The sequence below is a fragment of the Schistocerca gregaria genome, chromosome 4 (genome assembly GCF_023897955.1).
Source record: "Schistocerca gregaria isolate iqSchGreg1 chromosome 4, iqSchGreg1.2, whole genome shotgun sequence".
NCBI lineage: Eukaryota > Metazoa > Arthropoda > Insecta > Orthoptera > Acrididae > Schistocerca > Schistocerca gregaria.
Genome location: NC_064923.1, coordinates 573,965,420 through 573,990,788, shown reverse-complemented (window position 1 = coordinate 573,990,788; position 25,369 = coordinate 573,965,420). Strand labels below are relative to the sequence as shown.

At 46.8% G+C, this 25,369-nt stretch overlaps 1 protein-coding gene across 2 annotated transcripts in view; it reads left to right on the top strand.

Annotated features, from left to right (window-relative positions):
- LOC126266982 (acidic mammalian chitinase-like) overlaps nt 1–25,369 on the top strand; it is an 81,285-nt gene that overhangs the window by 10,039 nt on the left and 45,877 nt on the right. For both annotated transcript variants that reach the window (XM_049971719.1, XM_049971718.1), the window contains exons 3-4: nt 4,640–4,734; nt 4,823–4,954. In XM_049971719.1, coding sequence (XP_049827676.1) covers nt 4,640–4,734; nt 4,823–4,954 — 227 coding nt within the window. The remainder of the gene's footprint in view (nt 1–4,639; nt 4,735–4,822; nt 4,955–25,369) is intronic.

The window sequence follows — 25,369 nt, the reverse complement described above, 5'->3', positions numbered from 1 at the left end:
CACATTAATGTGACCCTCTGTCAGAAGCCTGAATAACCACCTTTTGCAGCGCGGACCGCTGCACAGGTGCAGGAAGAGAGCCAGTAAGGTTCTGTAATGTATCAACAGGGACGTGGAGCCATGCCGATTTCAGTGCCGTGGCCAACTGAGCTAGATTTCTCGGCTAAAAACCCATGGCACGTACAGCCCAATCTGCGTGGTCTCACAGATTATCCATTGGGTTTGCTGACCAGTGGAGTATGGTTAACTCATCCCGATGCTCTTTGAACCACGCACCTCCAAAGGGAGCTGTGTGACGCATTCCATTGTCCCCTTGACAGACACCATCGTGCCGAGAAAAAACAAACTGCGTGCAAGGGAGAATATGGGCCCCAAGGATGGATGCATCCTTATACTGATTCATTGTGCCTTTCAGAATGACAATAGCACCCAGGGAATGTCACAATAACATTTCCCAGGCCACAATGCTCGTTTATGCGGCCTGGGCCGGTTTTCTTTCAGATGTTTCACGTTGTGCGCGCTGACGGCCATTTGTTCGATGGAGCCTAGAACAAGGCCACCTATCGCTACGGTTGGGATGATGATGAGGTCCCATACTCTGAGGAGGGTAGGGGACGATGCGGGAGACCCACACCGCCGTACTAGGAGAGGTCTTAGCGGAGGTGGTTTGCCACTGCTTTCCTCCGACCGTAATGGGGATGAATGATGATGATGAAGACGACACAACAACACCCAGTCATCTCGAGGCAGGCCTGACCCCGCCGGGAATCGAACCCGGGACCCCATGCGCGGGAAGCGAGAACACTACCGCAAGACCACGAGCTGCGGACCCGGTTTGGATATTGGCATGCAAATTCTAGCCATGAACACTAGTCAGATGGGTGCATTAACCAGCCACTTGCTGCGAAGCCCCCTATGCAGTAGCAGCCTTACCTCAACGGTCATTGAGGAGACACTTTTCGTAGCCCCTTGATTCATCTGGGCGATCGGTGGCCCAACAGTTGCGTCTCTGTTCGCCCATGCACATCTTCACAGCAGTCGTTCACCCAAGTCATGCATGCCTCACGGTGCACCACAATGGCCTTGGTGCCGGTTTTGGATAGCATCATTTTGCCAAGCATGGTGTACTTTAACCAAGGCAGCAAGCGAGCGGTTTACAAACTTAACCGCTTCAGAAATGCTTCCATCCTTGGTCCGAAAGCCAATGGTCGTTTCCTCCTGGCCGAGCCAGAGATTTTCTTCACTCGAAAACTGGGTGTTGGTTGTCCTTACGTTCGCATCGTCATAACTGAGACTGCCGAATGGGCACGGCCCGGTAGACAGTAAACTGAAAAAAAGATCATGCCCTTTTGGACGTCAGATAAATCACTCCGTTTCCGCATTATGACAACAAATTCACTGTTTTCCGCATCCCCTAACACCTTTTATATACCCTTCATTGCTAGTGTTGCCAGCTGCCGTCTTTCAGTGGTTATTGCACGTTGACTTCGAACACCATGTATATTACATAAATGCAAATTTGAATGTTCTGTAGTTGCGCAAAGGATATTGATGATGATGAAGTCCCATACTCCTTGACAGAGCGTAGGGGACGATGCAGGAAAACCGCTCCGCTTACTAGGCAAGGTCCTAGCGGAAGTGGTTTGCTATTGCCTTCCTCCGACCGTAATGGCGATGAATGATGATGGTGAAGACGACGTAACAACACCCAGGTATCTCGAGGCAGGTGAAAAGCGGGCCGGAGTGGCCTTGCGGTTCTAGGCGCTACAGTCTGGAGCCGAGCGACCGCTACGGTCGCAGGTTCAAATCCTGCCTCCGGCATGGATGTGTCTGATGTCCTTAGGTTAGTTAGGTTTAATTAGTTCTAAGTTCTAGGGGACTGATGACCTCAGAAGTTAGGTCGTATAGTGCTCAGAGCAGGTGAAAATTCCTGACCCCGCCGGGAATAGAACCCGGGACCCCGTGTTGGGGATGCGAGGACGCTACAGCGAGACCACGGGCTGCGGACCGAAGGATTTTCGCAGAGTTTTAATGATAATCTCGGAAAATAAAGTTGCGCAATTAAGTTGTTTGTTTGCTCCTCAGGTAAACACCTGCAGTGCTGGTTCGCATGGAAATCCCTGCGGTCCAGTACTGCAGAACGTACTAGGCGACCAAAACGAACGGCTCAGCCCATTGAAACAGGGGCTACTGGCTGTGCCGTTTCTTTTGGATCGGCTAGCGGCGCTCTACGGTACTGTGGCGCAGGGATTTCTATGCATACCAGCACTGCAGGTGTTTACCTGAGGAGCAAACAAGCAAGTTAATTACGTAACTTTTTTCCGAGGTTGTAATTACTCGTAAGAGTGGAACTGTCAAACTGCTGTCACACGTAATTAACATTTTATTTTCAATATATTTACGTCATTTACCATCTTATTAAAACAGAGACAGTTATAAGACAGTTCATTAACGACGTAATATGGACGCCACATCGGTCTAGGCGCACTTGACGATGGCGATAAATGCCGAAACAGTCTGTCGTGAATAAAGATTAGTTATTACAAGCAGCTATTTTGGTGCATCTGTTCTAATACTCATGTCGTTATCAGGCATCTGTGTACGTTTATGCTACTACCAAAACTGGTTTGAAGGTGAAGATACCGATGTCTTGCCCTGGCCTGCATGACATGAACCCCGTAGTAAACTTTTGGGTAATATTTGCAAGGTGTTATCGCAATGGAAGGCAATTTGAGGCCGTATGTAAGCTGAAAAGTGCGACACTAAAAGGGTGGGCGACAATTTAATCACAAGAACAAAAAACCGTAACAAAATCAATACCGCAGAAAATTTTTGAGATTGGACACAGTTCTAGCAATAAACAATAGGAGTTCACACACATACTAGGTGATCAAAAAGTCAGTATAAATTTGAAAACTGAATAAATCACAGAATAATGTAGATAGAGAGGTACAAATTGACACACATACTTGGAATGACACGGGGTTTTATTAGAACCAAAAAAATACAAAAGTTCAAAAAATGTCCGACAGATGGCGCTTCACCTGATCAGAATAGCAATAATTAGCATATCAAAGTAAGACAAAGCAAAGATGATGTTCTTTACAGGAAATGCTCAATATGTCCACCATCATTCCTCAACAATAGCTGTAGTCGAGGAATAATGTTGTGAACAGCACAGTAAAGCATGCCCGGAGTTATGGTGAGGCATTGGCGTCGCATGGTGTCTTTCAGCATCCCTAGAGATGTCGATCGATCACGATACACTTGCGACTTCAGGTAACCCCAAAGCCAATAATCGCACGGGATGAAGTCTGGGGACCTGGGAGGCCAAGCATGACTAAAGTGGCGGCTGAGCACACGATCATCACCAAACGACGCGCGCAAGAGATCTTTCACGCGTCTAGCAATATGGGGTGGAGCGCCTGATTCTAATAAAACCCCATGTCATTCCAAGCATGTGTGTCAATTTTTACTTCTCTATCTACATTATTCCGTGGTTTATTAAGTTTTCAAATTTATACTGACTTTTTGATCACCCGGTACATTTTGTAAGTAGCAGATAGCAATATTAACCAGAGCCTCAAAGTACATTTATTCACTTACGAGTAACAGAGGTATTCACAAGTGCAACACTATAAGGAAAAATTATCTGCGTTATTCTTTAATAGATCTGCCTTTGGCACGAGAGGGTGTGAAATGCGCACTTATAAGACTCTCTCACAATCTGCCCATTCAAAGAAAACGTCTGGCAGATAGCAAATTTAGTTTAAAGGTATTTCTTCTTAATGCGGAAGTGGAAGTCATTATAAAGGCAGGGTTGCTACTAAAGTAGCAATGCAACGTCTGCAGGGTTGGTACTAAAGTAGCAATGCAACGTCTGTAGCATACTGGATTGACTTTATCCTGAAAGCAGCAGATATGTATAAGAAATAAACAATTATGACGGAATTACATAGTTTATTTCATAGCACCATTAACAAAATAAGACGCTTGCATTTGCTGGGTGGATGTTGGTATAAGACATTAGTTAATGGAAATATGCAACATATGTTAACTTATTGAATTCTATAGCTTCAAAGTTGGCTATTATTGCAATAGCAGAAGTATCCATCTCTAAACATTTTAGCAGGTATACGATATGATTTTCAAAATTTAAGTTTCCATCAATATATGCACCTAAGAACTTACGATTTTCTATTCTGTTTATCATTTGTTGTTGGTATACCAGGTTAATAGGACGTGGGATACTTATGAGAGTACAAAACTGAGTACATAACATAAACTACCCATTTGTGCAAAACGATTCAGTAACTTCCACGAAAACATTATCTGGGGGAGACTGGTCTAAAATTGACATCTCGAGAATAAGGAAATAGCCATAGTTTAGAATATATGAATGTGATGTTTGGAAAGGTGAATTGGTAGCATTGATCCTGCTTTGACGGGGGGAAGCCTGTCGGCATTGTTCTTGGTGCTAGACATGAGGAAAAGGTTATCATCAAATTTTTCTTCTTTACTCATGTAGGGTGCCCAATATTATATTCTGTGAGATTTTATTTCATAGCTGTAGTGAATGACTTTACTTTTACAATACGATGTACAAGATATGATTCTTATCTTTCCCTTTTTCCACTAGACGGATTTAAGCGTTTCACTGCTCTAAAATCGGCCAGCACGAAAACTCTCATCGCCCTCGGAGGTTGGAATGAAAGCTCTGCTACGATCTCAGCCGTAAGTGGCACATGGTATGCTGTACAAATGAGTCGCTTCTTTTGTTTCCTTCTAACGACATTACCATGTCTGCTTGTACCCCGCACAGGTGGTGAACAGCCCGCCGCTGAGGGCTCGTTTCGTGCAGTGTGCAGTGCAGTTCTTGGGGACTTACGGCTTTGACGGCCTCGACCTGGACTGGGAGTATCCAGGGCACCGCGGGGGTTCCCCGGGAGACAAGGTGAGTCACTGCCTGCATCGACGAGTGCGCCGTTCTGTGCGGAAGGCGTGCAGAAGTCTGGTCTGACTAAAGATCTTACGTTGCTGCTTCCATAAATGACAAGGTATAATTTCAGTGCTGATTCACGTGTGCAAAATTTCAAAACAACCACATTTCTTTCTTCCGAAAATACTCGCAGTTGTAAACTCGTCATAGTAGAGGTATACAAATCGTCTGCCTGCCTTGTACATATGTGTTATACTCAGCCTTAAAATAGACATGTTTAGGTCATTAAAAGAACACAAATAAAATTAGTTAGAGGTATTGTATTGTACTGCATTGTGTGTCAACCGGGGACCTAGAAACGATGGAGAGGCTCCGTCCCCGCCGCAGCCGCAGTGGTCCACAACCCCACGACGACTACAGCAGTCCACTTCACCCCTCCGCCGCCATAGACCGAACCCAGGGCTATTCTGTGGTTCGGCACCCGGTGAACCCCCACCCCCCTCCCCCGCCACCAGGCAACGTCTCACACCAAACGAGTGTAACCCCTATGTTTGCGTGGTAGAGTAATGGTGGTGTACGCGTACGTGGAGTACTTGTTTACGCAGCAAAAAAATGGTTCAAATGCCTCTGAGCACTATGGGACTTAACATCTTTGGTCATCAGTACCCTAGAACTTAGAACTACTTAAACCTAACTAACCTAAGGACACCACACACATCCATGCCCGAATCAGGATTCGAACCTGCGACCGTAGCAGTCGCGCGGTTCCGGACTGAGCGCCTCAACCGCGAGCCCAACCCGGCCGGCTTTGCGCAGCAATCGCCGACCTAGTGTAGCTGAGGCGGAATAAGGGGAACACATATGTACAAGGCAGTTAGACGATTTCTATACCCGAAAAACTGGTAGAAGCCGATCTCGGGGAAGATCAGTTGATTCCGTAGAAATATTGGAACATGTGAGGCAATACTGACCCTAAGAGGTATCTTAGAAAAGATTAAGGAAACGCTAACCTAGGTTTCTAGCATTTGTAGACCTAGAGAAAGCTTTTGACAATGTTCACTGGAATACTCTCTTTCAAATTGTGAAGGTGGCAGGGGTAAAATACAGGGAGCGAAAGGCTATTTACAATTTGTACAGAAACCAGATGGCAGTTATAAGAGTCGAGGGATATGAAAAGGAAGCAGTGGTTGGGAAGGGAGTGGGACAGGGTTGTAGCCTCTCTTCGATGTTCTTCAATCTGTATATTTGAGCAAGCAGTGAAGGAAACAAAAGAAAAATTCGGAGTAGGTGTTAAAATCCTTGGAGAAGAAATCAAAACTTTGAGGTTCGCCGATGACATTGTAATTCTGTCAGAGACAGCAAAGGACCTGGAAGAGCAGCTGAACGGAATGGACAGTGTCTTGAAAGGAGGGTATCAGATGAACATTAACAAAGCAAAACGAGGATAATGGAGTGTAGTCGAATTAAGTCGGGTGATGCTGAAGGAATTAGGTTAGGAAATGAGACACTTAAAGTAATAAAGGAGTTTTGCTATTTGGGGAGCAAAATTCTAAACATTCCTGGTAGTGTCTGTTTGTTCTATATCATGTCTCCCTACCACTTTCGCGCAACGACGCTCTGAGCATGTTTTTTAGGGAATTGACTAGTTTGAACCTGGGACCTGTTGCTGGTAAGGAGACGCCAGACCAGACTAGCGATGATATAACCAAATACTTAATGGTCTCAGCGTCAGCTCCACTGCACTACCTGTAAAAGAATCTTAAGACTAACTAAATTTAGTGGAAGGGGTTTACCATTGGAAATTTTATTCTACTCACAAAACATTGTTTATAAATTGCACTATTGATAAAAGGAAATGTTTTAATACAGGATGGTAAAAACCAACTGCGTTCAACAAAAATGTGAACGAATATTCCCTGAATGGGTTTCCAAGTTCTACAATGGATCGAAGGATGACCTATGCCATATCGCATATATAATCTAGGTTTAAATTAAGTTTCACAAGAGAGAAAACTATCAAAATAGTCTACAGTGAGCCTCAATTATCTTTAATTACTTATCTAACTTGTCGTAAATTACAGTGGCTGATGTGGCTTCTCAATAACTATATAACAGAAAAATCATCGCGTTTCAGATTTTTACTTCAAGTGGCAAATGTGAACACCATGAGCTTTAATTGACGATCGACACTCGTATTACGCAAAAAGGCTGTGTTTTCATCTGACCAATGAGGGTCTCAATGTTAACCTTAAGCTCTACCTACAAAAATTCTGTCTATCCAATGAGAAACGTTATACTTTTCGTGGTGGAGCAATGTTTTTAAAGTTTGCAACGTAACAGACACGCGACAAAGTCTCACGCTAAAACCTGCAGCTGGTGTGGTCCTTTTAGCGTTATCGTAAGATCTATACTGTTCTTCTGGAGGGCTCTAGCTTTTAACATGGGCTGGGGGGGTGGTCCTTGACGTAACAGAGACGCGAAAAAGTCTCAGGCTAAAACGTGCGGGTGGTGTGCCCTAGTGGTTAACTGGCGACGTGGGTGTCCAGTCCGTCCCTTATCGTAGGGCCTTCTAGCTTAACAGGGTTCTGCTCTCGGCTTCTGTCCTCGTTTCTCCCCTCGGAACTGCGTCTGCCTCACGGTGGGAAGGTACGACATGCATTTAGGCATTCTTGTGTTAGTCTGTGGTATTCCATTTGCTCACTCGCTACTCGTATTACTTTGGTTAATTTAATGTCACGATTTATTCGGAGCTATGTGACATACTAGTGGATTTGCTTATCATGTCAGGGTTTTCATGAAAGGTGTTGGATTTGCCTGACACCTTACAGGGTTATTCCGTTTGATGTCCTCTATCGTGGTGCGATGTTCAGCTCTGAAATGTACTGTGCTACAGTCAGCGAATTGAAGAAACAACTTCTCCGTGTTAATCGCCACAAAAATGCAAACGAACTTTTCCCTCTCTACGACAGCGCAAGGCCTTTTACTAGTCTGCGTACCCGACGGGAGCTCACAAAACTTCATTGATTGTTCTTCCTCCTCCACCCTGCAGACCGGATCTCGCACCTTCTGACATTCATCTATTCGGCCCAATGAAGGACACACTCCACGGCAAGCATTACGTGAATGCTGGGGAGATTGGTGAGGCAGCAAGACACCGGCTCCGCCGTCGACCGATTCAATGGTACTGATCGGGAATACAGACTCTTCCACTAAGGCATCGTTAGGCTGTCACCTTGAACGGAGATTATGTTGAAAAATTGGGTTTTGTAGCCACAAGAGTGAGGAATAATATAGTGTATTGCAATCCTGAATACAACCAACCTGCTTTCAGAAAAAAAGGTGTGTTGCATTGCTCATTGAACGCTACTCGTTTTAGGAGAGTAGAACACGTCGACCGCTGCAGTCATTTCGTTTCAATGGAAATCCAAACTAGATTGTCCACGTTCTTTGGCAGTGCTGCTCACGGAGTGGTTCTTCCGAAGAGAGAGGTTTCACCACATTTCGGACAGAGTCTCTGACTTCCTCCCCTGAGTAGGGCGTATTAGGGGCGATCAATATTTTTCCATTAGAAGGCCGTAAGTCAAGAATCGGAGTGCCAATTAGACAAAATCTCCTTGAGCATCGAGGCAATCATTTCACCGACGCACCAGGTTGACCATATCCGTTTGATAATACACTGTGTCTTGCTGTGTGAAGTATTACGTAACTTCGCTGGCCGGTGTGGCGGAGCGGTTCTAGACGCTTCAGCCTAGAAACCGCGCCACCGCTACGGTCACAGGTTCGAATCATGCCTCGGGCCTGGATGTGTGTGATGTCCTTAGGTTAGTTAGGTTTACGTAGTTCTATGTTCTAGGAGACTGATGACCTCAGATGCTAAGTTCCATAGTGCTTAGAGCCATTTGGACCATTTGAACCAATTCCGTAATTTTAGATCAGCGTCCGACAGAAATCGTCAACCCTTCAAGGCCTTTTTTGAAGGGACCAAAGGCGTGGTAACCGTATGACGAGAGGTCAGGACTATACAACGGGTGCCCCAGTGCCTCCTTCTTACAGTAACTCCTGCGTTGCAACATGGGGACGTGCGTCATCATGAAGCAACAGCACCCTCGACGTACCATTCCACAACGGTGGTTTTCGACATACATGCTGCCCCACACACGTTGTTCTTCTAAACTTCCTAGCAGATTGAAACTGTGTGCCGGACCGATACTCGAACTCGGGACCTTCGCCTTTCGAGGGCAAGTGCTCTACCATCTGAGCTACCCAAGCACGACTCACGTCCCATCCTCACAGTTTTACTTTTGCCAGTACCTCGTCTCCTACCTCCAAACTTCACAGAAGCTCTCTTGCGATGCTGCAGAACTAGTACTCCTGGAAGACAGGATATTACGGAGACATGGCTTAGCCACAGCCTAGGGGATGTTTCCAGAATGAAATTTTCACTCTGCAGCGGAGTTTGCGCTGACATGAAACTTCCTGGCAAATGGCTCTGAGCACTATGGGACTTAACTGCTGTGGTCATCAGTCCCCTAGGACTTAGAACTACTTAAACCTAACTAACCTAAGGATATCACACATATCCATGCCCGAAGCACGATTAGAACCTGCGACCGTAGCGGTTGCGCGGTTCCAGACTGTAGCGCCTAGAACCGCTCGGCCACTCCGGCCGGCAAACTTCCTGGCAGATTAGCTCAGACGGTAGAGCACTTGCCTGCGAAAGGCAAAGGTCCCGAGTTCGAGTCTTGGTCCGGCACACAGTTTTAATCGACCAGGAAGTTTCATATCAGCGCACACTCCGCTGCAGAGTGAAAATCTCATTCTGGAAACATCCCCCAGGCTGTGGCTAAGCCATGTCTCCTCAATATCCTTTCTTTCAGGAGTGGTAGTTCTGCTAGGTTTGCAGGAGAGCTTCTGTTAAGTTTGGAAGGTAGGAGACGAGGCACTGGCAGAAGTAAAGTGTGAGCACGGGGCGTGAGTCGTGCTTGGGTAGCTCAGTTGCACAGTGCGGCTCTCGCAGCCGAACGGAGCAGACGTGCGGTGTATGCTCTCCGCTGACAGAGATGGCCCGCGCGCCTTGTTTACTTTCTTCGGGCGACACTAACGTGACGCCGTAGCGTTTCTTCGGGCGACACTAACGTGACGCCGTAGCGCTACAAGACCATGGCAAACCAATACAGAAGATCAACCTTGAAATTCACATTTCGGAACGACTTTACCCGACCAAAGGCGCTCGAAGTCGAACGTTTTTTTAAAAGAGGAAGCCAAGATCCCGGCTGCCGACATTGTCGGCATTCACTTTTCGATCGTCAGTAGCACGGTCTATGTAAAGCTCATAAACGAAACTACTTGCGACAAGGTGCTTCGAGAGATGAAACAAGAACTCCGCTTCTGCCACGCAGATGGCAATGTTGGCAACGTCGAGGTCGGCCATGCCGCAATGGGACTGCGGACTATACGCATCTTCGAACTTCCATTTGAACTCCCGGCGGCAGAAGTTGTAGCGGCGCTCCGCCCCTACGGCACGGTACACGAACACGTGGCTGAAAAATGGACCCAGTTTAAGACGTATCCAGTACTCAATGGAGTAAGACAAGTGCGCATAGATCTTCAACGACACGTGCCATCCTATATACAGATAGGAGGATGCCAGGCCATAGTTATTTATGAAGGCCAGCCGATGACGTGTTCCGGATGCGGCAAGGAAGGTCACATCCGTTTCGAGTGCCTCCAGCGTCGGATCACACAACTCCCACCGAAGGACGTTGCACCACCAGCGGCGAAGACTATTCTACCCGTTACTTACGCGGCGGCGCTCACGACGTTCTCCACACAACAGACACGGCCGACCGCTTCAGCGGTACAAGAATCACTTTCCACGGACAAAAACCTGGGTGATCCGCCGACCTGGCCAGTGGTGGAAAATAGTACTACGGCTCTGGAGATACCGAACGCGACAGACATTGACGCCAGCAAGATGGCAATTGATTCCCTTATTGTACCGACCGAAGCGTTTGTTCCGGCGGAGCGTGAGTCAGTGACGTCTTCTGACAATGAAGGCCATGTACGGAAACAGCGATCACCGAAACGCCGGAAGCGCCGTCGTCGGACCGTGTCGGAACACAGAGGTTCACATTCGGCCGGGGAAGAACAACTGACCACTCAAGAAGCCAGCCGCGAAGCTGAGGCTGTTTCCACTGACTCCAACCTTGCAGAACAGACAGAAAAACATGCAGCTTTCGACCGTAAGCCCATTGACAGAAACAGTGAGCAGCGGGAAGGTACCAGTGCAGGCAGCGAAGTCGCCCGGTCCCTTACTATCAAACATTCCGAGGCTATGGAACATGAACAGACATCCGCGGCCGCTTCGTGGGCCGAGGACGTCGAGACACAAGAACCCGATCCGCGGCCAGCTGAGGCGCCGCCGGATCATGCAGCATAAGCTGCACAAGGAGGACCGCGTTCGGCGGGGGGTAACATCACTTCCGATGTTCGCTTCTCTCCAACTTCAACATGGATAACCTCGCCCAAACAACGCGTTGCCAGGCTTACCGCCTGGCGACAATGAATATCAACATGATCCGTTCTCCTGTCAAAATCCAACTTTTGAAAGAAACCATACGAGCCATGGGAGTTGACTTTGCGTTCCTACAAGAAGTGAAAACGAGTGCACTCCCGCACTTTTACGGTTACGCCACACATGTGACGCCCGGTAGCCATGGAGACTACGGAGTGGCAATATTAGTGCGTGAAGGTATTGAAGTTACCGACGTCACGTTTCTTCCCTCCGCGCGAGGAATAGCACTTACAGCACTCAACACTCGATTTGTTAATGTTTACGCGCCGTCGGGTACCACAAGACGTCACGACCGCGCCAGATTCTACTCCACAGATGTCGCTCCCCTTTTCCTTGGACGATACGACCACACCGTCTTCGCCGGTGATTTTAATTGCGTACTTCACCCCAAGGACCAAATCCCACATACATGCCTTGTCCGGAACTGGGTGTGATTATCCAAGAACTTCACTTGTGCGACACGTGGGAAAAAGTCCACGGTAACCGCTCTGGCCACACTCATCTTACCAGTCATTCGTCCAGCCGACTCGACCGCATATATGTGTCACAAGATCTCACACAAGCTGCCGTGGACGCCGAACTATGGCCTCAAGCCTATTCCGATCACAGTGCCTATATCTGCACTATACACCTACGCCCCCAACAAGTCTGGCGCAGCAATGGCTTTTGGAGGCTCAACATAACTAATCTCCAGGACCTGGATTGCCGTCGGCAAGTTTGCAGCAACGTGGACTGACTGTGAAGACCGCCACCCTCGATACACCTCAACCCTGAAGTGGTGGCTCCTCTGTGCCAAACCAACCCGTAGGACACTTGTGCAAAATGGCAAGGACGTGTCTGTGTGGCATCGTTACTACGCGGCACTCAGGGATCTCAACGCCTTACCCCCTTCCCCGGAGAGACAACATGACCAAAGCAGAATCAAGGCTCACATACTATCATTGACGAAGCGCGGACTAGAAGGTGCAGTCGTCCGCTCGCGACGGCACGACCGAACGTTTGCGGAGGAACCCACTATGCACCACGTTGTGGCGGATAAGCGCCGACAACGCCAACATTTAATCACACAACTCAGGGCACACGACGGTCGCTTATGTACGACCCAAGCAACCATAGTAAAGGCGGTGGAGGATCATTTTCGTCATCTTTACAAGGAAAGAATTGTCGATGACGAGGCCACTACTGAAGTGTTACAGCAGGTAACACGTACTATCGACGACGCTACTGTGAATGCACTAACAGAGGAAATCTCACTCGAAGAAGTCAAAGACGCCATGGACAAAAGTGCGGCCAATAAGTCCCCTGGACCTGATGGATTGCCCATCGAATTCTACCGGACTTTCCGTGACATCATGATGCCTCACTGGGTTATAATGTTCCGCGAACTTATGTCTCCAGACTGTGTTGTGCCGCCAGCGTTTGTAGAAGGTCTTCTCATACCGGTACACAAGCCAGGTGGAGAGCTATCGATTAACGACTATCGCCCGCTTGCAATGCTGAACGCCGATTACAATATTTTCACCAGGATTATGGCGAGCCGTATTAAGACAACTTTGCCGATGATCCTCGCTCCAGAACAGACGTCGCAGGGGGGAGAAGCCAACATACACATGGCCAGTGGTGACTGCAGGAACTTAATAGCGATCGCTTCTGCGTGCCGTCTGAGAGCGGCGATCGTCTCCGTAGATTTCAACCGCGCCTTTGATAGAGTGCACCACAACTTCCTCCTACGAGTGATGGACTGTATGGGATTCCCCCCGGGCCTCATCGACACCCTACGGCGTCTTTGGACCGCAGCCAGCTCACACGTCCAGGTCAATGGAAGGACGGTAGGACCAGTACCAATAAAGAGGTCTCTACGACAGGGTTGTCCCCTAGGGGGCCTTAACCACCGCCAATCTGGCATCACGCTGCGGGACGTCACCTTTCGCTATAGGACATACGCTGACGACCTGCTACTGCTGGTTCATTCCACTGACGAAGTTCAAAGCGTACTAACCTGGATTGAGCGATACGGACAGGCCGCAGACAGTCTTCTGAACATCAACAAGTCGGCGGCGTTGGATATTGGGCGTGGTCTCGGACCGGAAGCCCTCGCTCCCCTCCCACCAGTTTCTGATCTGCGATATTTGGGAATCACGTTCAAGAAAGATGTACGTAAAACAGCTGCAACAAACTACCGACGGTTATTACAGATCATACGCGCAATGGTGCGACAGAACCTGCTCCGGGACTTGAATCAGCTACAACGTGTTGAATACCTGAACCTTTACATAGCATCAAAACTCAGCCACGTGGCACAGGTCCTCCCACTACCGCTGCAGATAGGTCGCCGGCTTCAGGCGTTTCCGCAGGTCATATCTTTAAAGTACGATACGACACTCTTACCCTCCCAGTGCACAAAGGAGGGCTGGGATTGGTCAACGTCAGGGCGAGAGCAGCTGCCCTTTACACGAGCAACATGAGGAAACGATGGAAAAGTCAATATGCCTCTCTCACGGGTCGTTTACTACAGGTTATGATACCAGTCTCTAACGTCCCGCCGGTGTCGGTTGCGCACGTCGCACCACAGCTCACCCATGTGTCGACCTTCACTCTTGATTACAGCTATGTCAGCTCGAACCTCTCCGCCACACGTCCACCAAAGTCGAAAGATTTTTATACCAACCTTCTGCGTGCTGTTCCCCATAACGTGGTGGAAAACAAGTACCCTACGGTTCACTGGCCAAGAGTGTGGAAAACGATACACCACAACTTTCTGTACTCCACGGTGCGTTCGAAGTGGTATCAGATCGCCAACAAAAAATACGCCACACGACAGCGACTTCGCACTATTGGACTGGCAGACTTCCCTTATCGCCCAGATTGTCACCTTTTGGATACCGATGAACATCGTTTTACTTGCGCACCATCGTCCGGAGTTTGGCGACTAACACAGAAGATATTGGCTTGTTACCTCCGGGTCACACCTGATATGATTGACCCTCAGACCCTACGCTGTCCCGATGGAACTTACTTTCCGGCCGCAAAATATCATGCGATTACATGGTTCAAAGGACTTACTGTCGCCTACATCTTTAGCGACGGAGAGAAAGAGCAGCTTGATTACTGGTGGTTCCTACAAAATGCTCACAATGCCCTCGAACGCACACCGAAATACCGTACGCTCTTCGCAAATTATTTACGCAGCGTTTTCGTTAACCCCCCCCCCCCACTCAGCTGGGGAGTGCGAAGCTACGGTTAATGTTCTGTGCCGCATCACACTAACGGCTGAACGTTCTGCCTTGTCAGCCATGAGCGAAGGAAGAGACAAGTTACTGCAAGGACGCTGTTTTCCTTGAGGCACTAGTGAAGCAGAATGCCTCCGTTGCAGATGCCCTTCAAAGGCGCTATTGGAGATATCAGATGACGTTGGCGATGCTCCAAATGGAACCAGTTACATTACTGAAGAACCTTTTAGTTGGAATTACTTCAGTGATTTATATTTTTATTTTTGGTTACTCTTTTATGCCACCTTTGTTGTTGTAAAACTTGTTTTTAACACTTAGTTACTAGAATTCTCATTTGTACACGTTCCCAAAATGTAATTATGTAAAAAAAAAGTGGCAAAGGATAGCCCTAACCTTGATTTCCCATATTTCCCCTGGTATATAGGCAGCTCTCTGGGGTGAGTTTACTCAGGAGCCAACGCCTGAAGTGGATCAAATTTTTTTGTTATAGGATGAAAAGTGGCGGTGGCACTTAGGTATTTTTAGTTCCATAAAAAAATAATTAAAAAAACAAAAAAAGAAAAAAGAAAAAAGTTGGTAGAGCAGCTGCCTGCGAAAGGCAAAGGTCCCGAGTTCGAGTCTTGGTCCGGCACACAGTTTTAATCTGCCAGGAAGTTTCATATCAGCGCACACTCCGCTGCAGAGTGAAAATCTCATTCTGGAAAGATTTCCCAAGCTGTGGCTAAGCCATGTCTCCGCAATACCCTTTCTTTCAAGAATGCTAGTTCTGCAAGTTTCACAGGAGAGCTTCTGTAAAGTTTGGAAGGTAGGAGACGAGGTACTGGCAAAAGTGAAGCTGTGAGGACGAGGCTTGAGTCGTGCTTGGGTAGCTCAGATGGTAGAGCACTTGCCCGCGAAAGGCAAAGGTCCCGAGTTCGAGTCTCGTCCGGCACACAGTTATAATCTGCCAGGAACTTTCACATCGGCGCACACTCCGCTGCAGAGTGAAAATCTCATTCTGGACGTTGTTTCTTCTCCGATGTATGTCTACCGGTGTTTTTCCTTCGGCAGACAAGTAAAGAATACCAACACGTTGGTCCTGTTTGGACGCATTTGGTAATAACGTCGCCATAGTTCACGTTTCCGCATTTACCATATGCACGTCGGAAAGGCTCGAACTCCACACTAATCCCTTGCCTACACGTCGGCGCTTATCGACGTCGCGCTACTTTGCATGTAACTGCAGCAACGGCCTCAGACGGAAACGTTTTGATCGGAACTTATATTGTAGGGAGTTTTAAACAGTAGCCCTCCATGTTCTCAGGGTACATCACTTTCACGAATTCCAGATACGGGGTGAGGAATCTTCTTCACTTTGTTTAGTCTATTTTCGGCTTGGCGAATAGTAACAAAATGCCCACAAACTGACAACCAGCCTATTTTAGTAATCGTATTAACCACCACGATCACGTGTCAAAACAGCCGGAACTGTGCAGTTTTTTGGTTCCAACAATTGTAAGTTGCTTCTCAATTGATTCTGCTTTCTTTCAAGCATTCGGTGATATTCTCTTTAGATTAGTCCTGTGTCAGCTAATTCTTTAATAGTAAGAATCTGTGACATACGAAAAACAATTGCAATTTAATAGTGATTCGCCATTGTAAATGTTTTAAGAGCAGCATGTATTGAATTAACTTCAGTGTGTTTTACAGTACACCTGATCAGTGTACATCTTGATTCCACTGTTATTACCAAATGCGTCTAAACAGGACCAATGTGCTGGTATTCTTTACACGGCTACCGAAGGAAAAACACCGGTAGACATTCTAACATTCTGCGTGGTGTCTGTTGGTTCTATATCGTGTCTCCCTACGACTTTCGCGCAACGACACTCTGAGCGTGTTTTTTAGGGAATTAATTAGTTTGAACCTGGGACCTGTTGCTGGTAAGAAGACGTCAGACCACACATGACATGTAGAATTCAGAAGAGTTCAGTGAGACTAGCGATGATATAACCAATAACTTAATGATTTCAGCGTCAGCTCCACTGCACTACCTGTAAAGAATCTTAATACTGACTAAATTTAGTGGAAGCGGTTCAGGGCTTTCCTATTTTTAGTTAGCTGGTAAAATAACGTCGAAAAAGCAGTTAAGTTTACCGTTGGAAATTTTATTCTACTCACAAAACATTGTTTATAAATTGCACTATTGATAAAAGGAAATGTTTTAATACAGGATGGTAAAAACCAACTGCCTTCAACAAAAATGTGAACGAATATTCCCTGAATGGGTTTCCAAGTTATACAATGGATCGAAGGATGACCTATGCCATATCACACCTATAATCTAGGTTTAAATTAAGTTTCACAAAAGAGAAAACTATCAAAATAGTCTACAGTGACCCTCAATTATCTTTAATTACTTATCTAACTTGTCGTAAATTACAGTGGCTGATGTGGCTTCTCAATAACTATACAACAGAAAAATCATCGCGTTTCAGATTTCGACTTCAAGTGGCAAATGTGAACACCATGAGCTTTAATTTACGATCGACACTAGTATTACGCAAAAAGGGGGTGTAACAGATGAGACTTCTGCAGTTCTGAGTGAAGCCTTATGCGCTCAAAAATGCGGCATCGCGTGCGTTCATTACCTTGTCGGTGTTTAGGCAGTGTCAGGGCGGCAGCGGCCGGCGCAGCAGCCATCCATCTCGCCGTCTCGGAGCTAACTCTTTCCTAACTTCTCCTTACTACAATTTACTAAAGTTGATTTTTAAAAAAAACTATCTGGCTGTGTTTTCATCTGACCAATGAGGGTCTCAATGTTAACCTTAAGCTCCGCCTACAAAAATTCTGTCTATACAATGAGAAACGTTATACTTTTCGTGGTGGGACAATGTTTTTAAATTTTGCAACGTAACAGAGACGCGAAAAAGTCTGACGCTAAAACCTGCAGCTGGTGTGGTCCTTTTAGCGTTATCGTAAGATCTATACTGTTCTTCAGGAGGGCTCTATCTTTTAACATGGGCTGGGGAGTGGTTTTAACGTAACAGAGACGCGAAAAAGTCTCACGCTAAAACTGGCGGGTGGTGTGGCCCTTTTTGTGTTATCGTAAGATCTATACTTTTTTTCTGGAGGACTCTAGCTTTTAACATGGGCTGGGGATGGTTCTGAAGTGAGGCAATGTTTTTAAAGTTTGCAACGTAGCAGAGACGCGAAAAAGTCTCACGCTAAGGCTCTAGCTTTTAACATGGGCTGGGGGGGGGGGGGGGGGGGGGTGCTCCTAACAGTTAGCTGGAGACGTGGTTGTCCGTCCCCTATCGTAGAGCCTTCTAACTTAACACGGTTCTTCTCTCGGCTTCTGTTCTCGTTTCTCCCCTTGGAACTGCGTCTGTCTTACGGTGGGAAGGTATGACATGCATTTAGGCATTCTTGTGTTAGTCTGTGGTATTCCATTTACTCACTCGTTACTCGTGTTACTTTGGTTAATTTAATGTCACGATTTATTCTGAGCTATGTGACATACTACTGGATTTGTTTATCATGTCAGGGTTTTCATGGAAGGTGTTGGATTTGCCTGACATCTTACAACATACATCGGAGAAAAAACAACGTCCAGAATGAGATTTTCACTCTGCAGCGGAGTGTGCGCCGATATAAAACTTCCTGGAAGATTAAAACTGTGTGCTGGACCGAGACTCGAACTCAGGATCTTTGCCTTCGCGGTGTTCGTTGTTGATCGTTGTGTTTGTTCGTTGCGGACGTCACATGACTTCCGGTGAATTTCGTTTGTTGATCCTTCCACTTCATATCCTCAGAGTACCAATACAAAATTGGCTATTTGAGTGAGAAAAATAATTTCTCAGCGTAACATTGAAATACATGTCTGCATGTACTCTTTGTGAATAATAATTTAAAAAAAGTACTCAATTTTCTATTTATTTCTAAGACCACAATGAGGTATACGTTGGTAAATATTCACACCACTGAATCAGGAGCAAAAATTATGTATGGCAGTTTCCAGTGGTATATAAACTTGCCAATGTCAGTTAAAGGGTTAATAGTGTTATTTCCTATCTCGGTGATGTAGTTTGTTGTTGTCAGAGGTGTCATCTATATGTTGCGTAATATGTCTTCATATAAAATGTGTAATAAGCAGAGGTATCACAGTACATTAAGGTGAATACAGTTTCAGTACAGCATTCTGCGGTCCATTAAGTGTAGAAGGCTCAACCAATGTCGAAAAAGGAAAAAAGGTGGCTGATAGACCAACTGAATTGATAATATACAGGTGTGAGCGACGGTATAAACAAGCCAACATTCTAAGATTTGCTCCGCTGGTATACGAGGCAGCGCGCTGTTGAATCAGCTCAAACAATGCGTCAATACAGTCGATGATAGAAGGTGTACCCACTGGTTCATAGCTCACACAATTTGAAAGTGAGAAACAGAAAAGGAATTTTCTAGGACTTCCCAAGTTGCGAGTATGTTGGAGAAGCCTCTAGATGCTTGTAGAAACTTTGCTGTTGGCGTCAAACTACAAAGGAAAGGTTTCATATGGATGCATAAGGAGGACCTACTTCGAATTCAGAAACAGTATCATAGTGACAGTTACAATATGGCGGTGTGAGAGTCCCAGCGTAGTGAACCATTCGTGAGTATGAAGTTAGGCAGATTCGGATCATGTTCGGACGCTGGTCCATTCCGTTCAGACCTGCAACGGCACTTACTAAGAACAGCTTAATTGTGGCCTTCGATACCACCCGATGGATTTGATCAATGACATAATCAAACAGGCAGACATACAAGACTGATATACAGTATGTGTAACATAAGCACTATAACAAGAAATGCAGTTATTCTCATGACATCAAATTCGTTGCCATCGTCAATTTACGACCAAACTGCCACCATCCAAACTAACAGAGACCTCGGGCTATTCTACAGTTCAGCTGGTCACCACAAAGTACATTCAACGAAACAATATAGACACAAAATATATATTGTCAGTGTTTCTTCTTTCTTCTTGCGCGTGACGTCACACTCCACAAGATGATTCCGGCGCGGGTCAAAGCCGACGTCCTCTATCAGTAGGTTCAGGTGAGCGCTGGGAACAGTCGTCCCGGACAGCAGCGGCAGGGAATGGAACTACACTGACTGGGCACTGACTGAATCTCAGAGACATAGTATGGTGCGCTACAGGGAGTTAGACTGGTAGAAGACACCAGCCAGTACTTTGGCTGCACTTTTTATCATGCCTAGGCGCCAGCCGGTGTGGCCGTGCGGTTCTAGGCGCTTCAGTCTGGAAACGCGTGACCGCTACGGTCGCAGGTTCGAATCCTGCCTCGGGCATGGATGTTTGTGACGTCCTTAGGTTAGTTAGGTTTAAGTAGTTCTAAGTTCTAGGGTACTGATGACCACAGATGTTAAGTCCCATTGTGCTCAGAGCCATCATGCCTAGGCATTCCTTCAGGAAGAGAAGTTCAGTCGTATGTGCTAATCCTGCCTTTCTCGGCAGCTCATAAATGTTTTGGTGTAGATCACTGTCCATTAACGCGGTAAAAGCAAACACTTCTTCCTCCCTCCTAGCCGACAACTTTTTGCCACATTCTGGCGTTCTTCGTGGAAAGCTTTTACTGACATTGCCACAGTTCTGCAAGGCAATTCAGATTCTCCACTAGCTGCTCAAATTTCTTGACGGTAATGTTGTGCTATACGTCTTCTGGCACACTCACCTTTTATGCAGCTCCGTTGTTCTTGTTTCGAAAAACATTATTCTGCTACACGAGGCTCTGCATTTCTCGTAACCGCGCAAGCGCGTGATGATGTGGGAAGGGTGAGTCAATTTGCGCTCAAGTGACGTAGGTGTATTTAAGTAACGTTTGATTCCTTTGCGTTGCGTCTCTACGCCAGTGTTGACACTAGTAAAATTTTAACCTGCGTAAATTTGGCTTGGCTAAGTTTGAGGATCAAACAACACATAGAGTCAGCCACCTAAGCCCTCATGTCCTCAGTCCCGTCAAGAAACTAAATATCATGACCAAAATATAGCGGTACAGCGCGAGAGCAACCAATGGCAGCGCGTCAGGGAAAATTGGGTGAATGGTTGTACAATGTCACACGAGGTGGAAAGAACATGTCGTCTGTCACGGCACAGACGTTCTTAACATTAAATTTTAAGTACATTCTTAGAATGTCTCTGACTTTTAGCTATAAAGGAACAGCGGAAGATGTTTTTAGTTTAGAATCGAAATCCTTTGATTGGAACAGCTGCGTTTGGAATACACCACTGGCCATTAAAATTGCTACACCACGAAGATGACGTGCTACACGCGAAATTTAACCGACAGGAAGAAGATGCTGTGATATGTAAATTATTAGCTTTTCAGAGCATTCACACAAGGTTGGCGCCGGTGGCGACATCTACACTCCTGGAAATTGAAATAAGAACACCGTGAATTCATTGTCCCAGGAAGGGGAAACTTTATTGACACATTCCTGGGGTGAGATACATCACATGATCACACTGACAGAACCACAGGCACATAGACACAGGCAACAGAGCATGCACAATGTCGGCACTAGTACAGTGTATATCCACCTTTCGCAGCAATGCAGGCTGCTATTCTCCCATGGAGACGATCGTAGAGATGCTGGATGTAGTCCTGTGGAACGGCTTGCCATGCCATTTCCACCTGGCGCCTCAGTTGGACCAGCGTTCGTGCTGGACGTGCAGACCGCGTGAGACGCCGCTTCATCCAGTCCCAAACATGCTCAATGGGGGACAGATCCGGAGATCTTGCTGGCCAGGGTAGTTGACTTACACCTTCTAGAGCACGTTGGGTGGCACGGGATACATGCGGACGTGCATTGTCCTGTTGGAACAGCAAGTTCCCTTGCCGGTCTAGGAATGGTAGAACGATGGGTTCGATGACGGTTTGGATGTACCGTGCACTATTCAGTGCCCCCTCGACGATCACCAGAGGTGTACGACCAGTGTAGGAGATCGCTCCCCACACCATGATGCCGGGTGTTGGCCCTGTGTGCCTCGGTCGTATGCAGTCCTGATTGTGGCGCTCACCTGCACGGCGCCAAACACGCATACGACCATCATTGGGACCAAGGCAGAAGCGACTCTCATCGCTGAAGACGACACGTCTCCATTCGTCCCTCATTCACACCTGTCGTGACACTATTGGAGGCGGGCTGCACGATGTTGGGGCGTGAGCGGAAGACGGCCTAACGGTGTGCGGGATCGTAGCCCAGCTTCATGGAGACGGTTGCGAATGGTCCTCGCCGATACCCCAGGAGCAACAGTGTCCCTAATTTGCTGGGAAGTGGCGGTGCGGTCCCCTACGGCACTGCGTAGGATCCTAGGGTCTTGGCGTGCATCCGTGCGTCGCTGCGGTCCGGTCCCAGGTCGACGGGCACGTGCACCTTCCGCCGACCACTGGCGACAACATCGATGTACTGTGGACACCTCACCCCCCACGTGTCGAGCAATTCGGCGGTACGTCCACCCGGCCTCCCGCATGACCACTATACGCCCTCGCTCAAAGTCCGTCAACTGCACATACGGTTCACGTCCACGCTGTCGCGGCATGCTACCAGTGTTAAAGACTGCGATGGAGCTCCGTATGCCACGGCAAACTGGCTGACACTGACGGCGGCGGTGCACAAATGCTGCGCAGCTAGCGCCATTCGACGGCCAACACCGCGGTTCCTGGTGCGTCCGCTGTGCCGTGCGTGTGATCATTGCTTGTACAGCCCTCTCGCAGTGTCCGGAGCAAGTATGGTGGGTCTGACACACCGGTGTCAATTTGTTCTTTTTTCCATTTCCAGGAGTGTATGTTGATAAACGAACAACATATTTTTATGCTTGCCGTATATTTCAGGATATACACAGTTATTTCGATTCTGTTTCTTCTCGAAGAAATCGATCGACAAACTGTTTAAAAAATACATGAAACTGTAAATAATGTCAGAAACCGACAAGGTACACTAGAGTTAGTGATGCGTTAGACAGGGCATGCTTCATACAGGGAATGTTCAACAATCGTACTAAGTCGAGAAAATTGCATAAGTTTAGGCGATCATTAGAGCTTCTACTATGGGAGGAGTGTGCATTACTTTCCGTGAACAAGAAGAGTGCATTTTGCTAAGAATCCATAGGCGCAACCGAAATAATGTGCAGCGCGAATCAGAAACATATCAGCGGACTGCAGCAAGCGAAACAAGACGGTGAAGAGCGACTCATGGGCTGAAAGGAGGTGAGGTAAAAATAAGTACGACATTTCCAAACTTTTTGCTATGCGGGTTATAGAAAAGGCCACACGTTTGCAAACTGTACTTTTCAGCTGAGATGCAGTGACAAGGTCATGCAGAGAGAAAGCGTAGCGCACCTCAGTGGTTTCATCATAGGAATTGAAGGCAATGCAAGGAAGAGTGCAAGTCCCAATTCAAGGCAGGCAAAAGAAGAATATCGGTAAACTGTTGTTGTGGTTGTCAGTCCGAACACTGGTTTGATGCACCTCTTCTTGCTAGTCAACCCTGTGCAAGTCTCTTTATCTCTGCGTAGTTTCTGCAGCCTGCATCCTTATCAACCTGCTTGCTGTAGTCAAATATTGTCGTCCTCTACAGGTTTTACACCCCCAACACCATTTTTGTCTGTTACCAAGATGACAGATCCTTGATGCCTCAGGATGTCTCCTATTAACCAATCCCTTCTTTTAGTCAAATTGTGTTACAATTTCTTTTTCTCTCCAGTTCGATTTACAACCCATTCTTTATCCAAGCCACCTGTCCAATCTCCAGCACTCTTCTGCAGACCACATTTCAAAGGTTTGTATTCCATTTTTTATGATCTATTTATAATCCACATCTTGCTTCCATAAAGACAGTAGGGAGGCTGAATATGTTCTGAGGTAGACAATTTGATTATGTTTACGTCAGTGTCGTCCTGGATTACCCCTCCTCACCTGGTACGTGGCTCTATGACAGCAAAGGAATTGTCACCATGAAAAAAAGAAGGCTTATTTCCCCTCTCCCCCTCCCCTGTGAGTCACAAAGGATACAATAAGACTTGATTTACAACACCTGCACCTGTCACCTGAGCTATAGGACAGACAAAGGTTCTGAGGTGGATCATTACCTTCTACCCCATCACCCCACAGAACCCAGCAAAGATTATAGTACAGCTGCACGTATCATGTAGGTCTAGGACAGACAAAGGAGTTGAGATGAATTATCAACACCCTCTCCTCTCCTAATACACGATGGCGATCAATGCGCGTGGATCCAAGATGGCGGTTCCAAGATTGCAGAACCCCCTCTGCCACCACAATCCAATATGGTGATCCAAGACGTTGGACACAATATGGCAGAACTGGCCCACTTGCCTGTGGTGGATATATTGGCATAAACAAAAGAATCTGACATGATTCACAACCCATCATAAATCAGAAAAGAATCTTTTATATGACCGATTTTGAACTAAAATTCACTGATTTCGATACAAAATTCAGTGTTACTGACACACACAACACTCATTTTAACACAAAATTCAATGATTCAGACTGAAAATTCAACGGATAAAATTTTGCAGCCTTACAGTAACTTCGATGAATTTGATACTCAGTTCAATTCTACACTATTGGTCATTAAAATTGCTACACCAAGAAGAAACGCAAATGATAAACGGGTATTCATTGGACAAATATATTATACTAGAACACACATGTGGTTACATTTTTACGCAATTTGGGTGCATAGATCCTGAGAAATCACCCAGAACAACCACCTCTGGCCGTAATAACGGCCTTCGTACGCCTGGGCATTGAGTCAAACAGAACTTGGATGGCGTGTACAGGTACAGCTGCCTATGCAGCTACAACACGATACCACAGTTGATCGTGAGAGATTTGGAGAATGTGCTGAACAGGGCAGCAGTCGAACATTTTCTGTATCCAGAAAGGCCCGTACAGGACCTGCACCATGCGATCGTGCACTATCCTACTAAAATGTAGGGTTTCGCAGGGATCGAATGAAGGGTAGAGCCACGGGTCGTAACACATCTGAAATGTAACGTCCACTGTTCAAAGTGCCGTCAATGCGAACAAGAGGTGACCGAACGTGTAACCAATGGCACCCCCTACCATCACGCTGGGTGATACGCCAGTATGGCGATGACGATTACACGCTTCCAATGTGCGTTCTCTGCGATGTTGCCAAACACGGATGCGATCGTCATGATGCTGTAAACAGAACCTGGATTCATCCGAAAAAATGACATTTCGCCATTCGTGCACCCAGATTCGTCGTTGAGTACACCGTCGCAGGCGCTCCTGCCTGTGATGCAGCGTCAATGGTAACCGCAGCCATGGTATCCGAGCTGATAGTCCATGCTGCTGCAAACGTCGTCGAACTGTTCGTGCAGATGGTTGTTGCCTTGCAAACGTTCCCATCTATTGTCTCAGGGATAGAGGCGTGGCTGCACGATCCGTTACAGCCATGCGGCTAAGATGCCTGTCATCTCGACTGCTAGTGACACGAGGCCGTTGGGATCCAGCACGACGTTCCGTATTACCCTCCTGAACCCACCGATTCCATATTTAGCTAACTGTCATTGGATCTCGACCAACGCGAGCAGCA